This window comes from Aspergillus pseudodeflectus, assembly GCF_044049435.1.
Source record: "Aspergillus pseudodeflectus strain CBS 756.74 chromosome Unknown BJX68scaffold_89, whole genome shotgun sequence".
Classification (NCBI taxonomy): Eukaryota; Fungi; Ascomycota; class Eurotiomycetes; order Eurotiales; family Aspergillaceae; genus Aspergillus; species Aspergillus pseudodeflectus.
The window spans coordinates 105,868-111,924 of NW_027263865.1; the positions used below are offsets into that span (position 1 = coordinate 105,868).

Genomic DNA, 6,057 nt, shown 5'->3' on the forward strand with positions numbered 1-6,057 from the left:
ATGATACGGTTCGGAGGGCTCCGTGGCTTGTGGTTTAGTAGATATAACCCGTCTTGGAATAAACCCATGCTCTACATGCCCAGCGATGGCGACGCATAGCGAGGCTGATTTATCTGGAGGCAGGTTCGTCGCTGACTTTGACGATGGCAATCCTGCGGAGAGAAGTTCATCCGGTGGGAAAGCTACGCCATTGAGTCCCACGGTTTGTAGCTGTGCCGAGAGGGTAATAGAGTTCCGAGAGAGCCGTGGCCAATAAAAGCTCCTGATGGAGGGAGACCTGCGCTGACTAAGCGCAGACACTAGAGATCAGGCGATATCTAAATCTGATAATGGCCCCCGAAGGTGGGGTGGGTCAGCACCTGCAGTCATTGGGGAGTCTATATAAGTAGTACCTACAGAGGTCGCCTCAGAAGTGCTCAAATCGAATTACCTTCAGCAGCATTATTTGACCTTGAAAATGTCTCGACAGATCAAGAATGTCGTTATCGCAGGGGTAGGTTTGACCTTCTGATCGCAATGACTTAAAGAGATGCCACTAATCCATGATCTCAGGCGACCGGAAACCTTGGATCTCATATCCTGGCCGCATTGGTGAGCTATGGCAGCTTCAATATTACCGTCTTGACACGCAAGTCCGGGGCCATATTCCCCACTGGCGTCACGGCCAAGGTGGTGGATTTCAGCTCTCCCGCGGCATTAGGTCTTGCTCTGCAGGGACAGGACGCCGTGGTCGACGCAATTTTGAGCCCCAACCCTACCGTTTCTATCGGCTTGATTAATGCCGCGGTCACCGCAGGAGTGTATCGCTACATAGCCCCTGAGTTCAGCATCCATCCTAAATACGACAAGACACGGTCACTGCCCATTTTCCGCGGCAAGGCGCAGATCTACGATCATCTCCAGAAGGTCGCCAATGATCAGAAGATTACATGGACTGCTATCTCGAATGGGGCCTTTTTGGACTGGTGTCTGCGAACAGGATTTTTGAGTCTTGACGTGATCAACAAAAAGATTGTGCTCATGAACGATGGTACACGTGTTTTCCCTTTGACCGTTCTTCCAGCTGTTGGTACAGCCGTTGCCAATGCCCTGGCCCGAGCCGAGAAGACTAGGAACATGCACTGCTCCATCTACAGTGTTCAAAAGAGTCAAAAAGAGATTGCCGACTTGGCAAAGGAGGTTCTTGGAGCCGACGGATGGGAGATCAAAAACCAGGATATGGAAAAGGTCCTCGAAGAAGCTCTATCTGCCGTAGCCATCGGAGACTACAGCTGGACGGTTGTGGGAGACTTGATCCGGTCTTCACTCGCAACTCCGGGCTATAGTGGGCTGTTTGAGCAGAACGACAATGATCTCTTGGGCGTCCGACCCATGAGCGATGAGCAGGTCAAGGTGTTGATCAAGGAGATCTCTGACGAGCTGAAGTCTGGTCCACAATAAGTAGTTGCCCACCGGAGGCGACGAATCCTTGCTGAAAATTCTCCTCAGACAAACTGGACCACGCGGAATTATGGAAGAACAGCGACCGGAGTGATTAACCACTGAAAGTTCAGATAGATCCACTTTCCCCTTTTAGTTTAGTCGATTCCTGTACTTAAATAGTCACTGTATTCGCCATGTCCTCAGAATGATCCTCTCGATTTCTTCAAATTCAACCCCTCCATCCTCCGGCCGACAGTAGTAGTTCGGAGACAGAGAGGAATATATGTTAACGGTTGTAGTATGTTCGGGCGAGCCTCCACTCCGTAGGTTGGTCGATATAGCGCGCTAATGGTGCTATACAGCATGGACATAGCCTTGCCACTGTTGGACATCGCGTATTTCTACAGTCAAGAGACGGACGACCCCTGGAGATTACGCTATAGCCAATAGGCATGGTTCTTACAGCCAGCATTGCCAGGTTGGTCGCACGGCAGCTGGTACTGATCAGGTGGCTGGGCACGGACACTGCCAACATAGACATCGCCGACGATGCCCTTGCGCTGATCGGTGAGGTGGTCCCCAAAATTGATCCGGCCATAGTTCTCCACCAGAAGGTCAAGCACATCGCCGCGTTTCAGATCCAGGTGGACGTCTGTTCGGTTCTGGACGCGAGAGTCAACGATGGCGATGCGCTTCTTGTTCACAAAGACCAAGACCCGATCGCGAGGCCCGTCGTCGAGAGTGAGGGCTCTACTTGTGGCTGTCAGGGCATTCTAGCAATACAGAACGAAGCCGGAGTACTGAAGCATTTGTTCAAAGGTCTAGGGAGGGTCAACAGAAGAGTGCTTGGGGGGAAGAGCATCGAGGAGGGAAAGATAAGGCTTCATGTGGATCGGGTGTGTTGAGCTCATGGGTGGCTTGGTTGGCACGTCAGGGATGCCGTCGAATCGGGCGGAAATGGTACCGCGGAGGGCATGGTAAGCCGCGTTGGGGCGGCCGCTCTCGTCTAAAGGCGCGCCGTAGTCGTAACTCGTGGTGATTGCGTTGTAGGCGTTGTTGTCCCAGTTGGCGCCTACCGAGAAGCCCCAGCTGGTGCCGCCGTGGAAAATGTAGATACTAATCGAGTTGCCGTCGTTGATGACTGTGTTGAAGTTGCTGTAGAAGCCGTACTCGTTCTTAATTTAAGCCATCAGAATCAGCCCACCCATTTTGGCAGAGTACGGCTCTAGCCACGACCCAAGCCAGTCAAGGTACTCGGCCGAAGCGTCTAGAAAGGGCTGATTATGGGCCCAGACTTATATGTCATCAATGTTGCCAGCCACCAGGGAAGGCCACCATATTCGTGCTCTCCATAGATATACAGGCTGGTTGGAGGATGAGTTTAAGGCTATAAGCATCCGCCTTTTAATAAATACCACGATGTTATTTGTTCCTTGAGTGTTATGTGCCGAGGCTAGAGCTAGTCCTAGTAGATGTAGGAGAAGATGGTATTTAGGCCTATGACGCGGGCCATGGCTAGCCGGTCATCCCATAGCTCGGTAGGTACACGGTATGGGTCTATTTGCCCGCCAAGCATGATAAACCTTTCCCTGTCTAGTAAAAAGTCCGAGCCACTCCATGACAAGTCGACTGCAGAAAGAGACAACACAGCGAGCGCTGCCAGAAGTTAAGATTGGCGCATAATTAGTATGCGTCACCTTGCCGACGCTAGAATATGATGATGGATGGGCTAGATATTAATAAAAGACGACCTTGGGACGTGAGGGCACTATTAATGGCTTTTATTATTATTCATGCCCTATCCCCCCGTATCTATATTAGCTCTAATGTCGTCCCCGTAGTTATTACAGCTAAAAGTCATTCCCATATTGCAGGGTAGGCATGCGGGGAACCAAAATTCATCTCATTAGGTGCTTATACTAGAATTTGTATCCTTAATGAATACAGGTTAGCCCCGATTTCATCTATATATACTCTGGAGTTGATAAGGAAGATCAGCAATCTACTTTAGAAAGCCCGGAGGATCTGAAATAGAAAACGTGGGGAAGTAAACCATAACCTCTATCTTAGCATTAGCTTAATTCCCTAGCACAAACTAGCATCATGGTTGGAGTTCACCCCGGGTCCTAACTGCTAACATTAGCATGATTTGCCCACAAAATCTGGAACGTTGTTAGGGGGTTCGTGCAAACATTAACAGGATATCGATAGTTTAGCATGATAGAAGAAGTCAAGTTCGAGCATTCTTTGACACGCCATTGTACAATCACGTCTCTCTAGAACCTTGAATAATAGGTAGTGTCTGAAAGTCTACTAATGCTGACGCGAATGCGTTTAGTAAGTGGGGTGCGATGATTAGCTGAATTCGGCTACCAAGGATCCGGGAACATGCATGAGAACCCCCCGCCTATGCTGTGTGTGCTTCTCACCCAGCACTGAGCAGCGTAGGTATGGTCCCAAAGTCTGCAGCCGCAAACAAAAGGAGGTCCGCGGTCGCCCGCGCTTTCCCAGAGAGGGAACGGAGTTGGAACAGGCTCTTTTTGACTGATATGTTGACTATTTCCGCAGCGTAATATGTTCATGAGAGAAGTGGCTGGCGCCGACAATACGAGTACAGGCCGTCGTTGCATTTGTGCGTCAACGGATGATTGGCCATTCCCAAATTGAGATACAGGTCCTCGATACGCGAGAATCAGAGGAAGATTGTCATGAAGCTACCCGTCGCCTGAGTCAGATGTCCAAGAAGTAATAAGACATGCGACCGAGAGGCGTAAGCCAGTTAGCGACAATATCATTTTTGTTTCAGCCCTCAAACTGCGTATCCACAGGTGGCTCCAGTCCGATTAAGTGCAGGGTTTTGAGAGGATGGGGTACAAATCATAGGTCTTGCTTCATGAACTGGTCAACGCCGGTATACGGGTAAAAAATTGATAAATTCCATAAATACAACGAGAGACTTGGTGAGCGCTCGATAACAGCAAGTTTAATACTGGCTCCGGAACTGTGGCCACCAGAGAAGCCATCAGAGGCAAGAACAGGAATAACAGCCATGACCATCTGAATGCTTGCTTCGGGTGTGTCAACAATGATATCGGTGTTCTTCAACCTATCCAGGCCCCTGAATCCAGCCGTACGAGGCGGCAGACTCGATTCCCGAGTACCAGACCTCAGACATCTTATTATATCCCCTGTCGTTGGGATGAAGACGGTCCGCCAAGTCACCCGTGGTGAGACTGTCGCTCATATTGACACTAAGGACCTTCTTGCGCGCGTTAGCACGACTGGAGACAAGACCTGGGATAGCGGCATTGAACTGCTGAACAACAGACTCGGAATGGGAGGAGGCTATGGGCGTCAGCTGTGCCACTATAACAGCGGCGTGAGGGCAGGCATCGGTAATCTCATCGATGAGTCGGCCCAGCTGATCAGGAAGGTCGCCAAGCTCCCCTACCGAGTTACAGTCGTTGGTGCCGGCCATTACCAGAACAACATTCGGCCGCGTATAGAGGATATTCGCCGCGTAGCTGGCAATCTCCTTAATGACGGCCCCGGGGTGCCCTTCATTATCGTTGTCTGCCATGTTTCCAGAGTGCTGAGTGCCAACATAATCAACAAAGTTGTCACCAAGTCGATTGTAAAGGTACTTGCGATAGCCGTTGCCGTCACTGCTCTTGTCACCCCATGTTATGGAGTCTCCAAGAGGCAGAATGCGAAGGTTGACACCATTGGCGAGAGCAGAGGCGTAAGATGCTTTATAGGGGTCAATTATATTCAACGGATGCAGGGCAGTCGTTTGGCATACCATAGCTTGCAGTGTAAATAAGGATCACCAACGGTAGAGATTTGAGAGAGATCATTGAGAAAAGCATCCTCGATATATTTCAGTAGCGGAAGTTCCGATCTCGAGTGTTTGGCGATCGAGCGCATCAAGCCCACGGAGCACCGAGCCATTTTGTCAGTCACTCCCAAGGCATAGCCTCAATAATTCCGTTTCCGGTACAAGATACTAAGTCATGACGCGCATGGGACAGAATGGGAACTACTGTCACGGGCCTCCACCCGCTTAGGTCATCGCCACGTGACGATGTTCTGTAAAGTCGGCTCCGCTGCCGCAGAACCTCTTTAGTTCCTCATGCTTAGTATTTTAGTTTAATACGACCTATTCTTTCTGATCGTTCCTTACAACTACGTTGGGCCGGTCATAGGGAAGGACCAGAGGAGCCGGCATGACAACGCGCAAACCACTTGGTGCCAGTCAATTCTACTCCCCAGGGGTTGGTCCGACGCGCCCCCGCTGTATTTCTTCCGCCCCTGATTGGCTGGTTTGCTCCATCCCGCTGATGGGGCCCCGCTTGCCCCGCTTAGCGCCGCCGTGCTCCCGCCGCCCGCGGCGTGCGTGCGGATAAGATAACCACCACACCACTCGTCCATATAATTACAATCAATAGCCCCCCTTGGCCCGCCCCCCTAGGCCTGGACAGCCGGCCCCCGTGGTCATCGTAAGGAATTAATAACCTAACCATACTATTCCGTGGCTGGCCGCTATCACCATAACGCACGCGAAGCGAACCACCACCTACTACTACTGCCTGCCACCTCCTCCTCGAGCTGTTCTATACTGTCCTTGCTGGTGGT

The 6,057-nt window shown here is 50.9% G+C and overlaps 2 protein-coding genes across 2 annotated transcripts; one reads left to right on the forward strand and one right to left on the reverse strand.

Annotated features, from left to right (window-relative positions):
• The first annotated feature begins 340 nt into the window (after positions 1-340).
• On the forward strand, positions 341-1,651 carry BJX68DRAFT_249350 (aromatic alcohol reductase). Its single transcript, XM_071042087.1, has 2 exons — positions 341-493; positions 553-1,651. Exons 1-2 carry the CDS (start codon positions 458-460, stop codon positions 1,438-1,440), a joined length of 924 nt encoding a protein of 307 aa, XP_070892850.1. The 5' UTR covers positions 341-457; the 3' UTR covers positions 1,441-1,651.
• Positions 1,652-1,859: 208 nt separating this feature from the next.
• On the reverse strand, positions 1,860-5,279 carry BJX68DRAFT_272813 (SGNH hydrolase-type esterase domain-containing protein; the record flags this gene model as incomplete). Its single annotated transcript, XM_071047285.1, has 5 exons — positions 1,860-2,195; positions 2,259-2,597; positions 4,399-4,486; positions 4,557-5,172; positions 5,225-5,279. The coding sequence occupies 5 exons, from the start codon at positions 5,277-5,279 to the stop codon at positions 1,860-1,862; spliced, it is 1,434 nt and encodes a 477-aa protein (XP_070892851.1).
• Between the last annotated feature and the right edge of the window lie 778 nt (positions 5,280-6,057).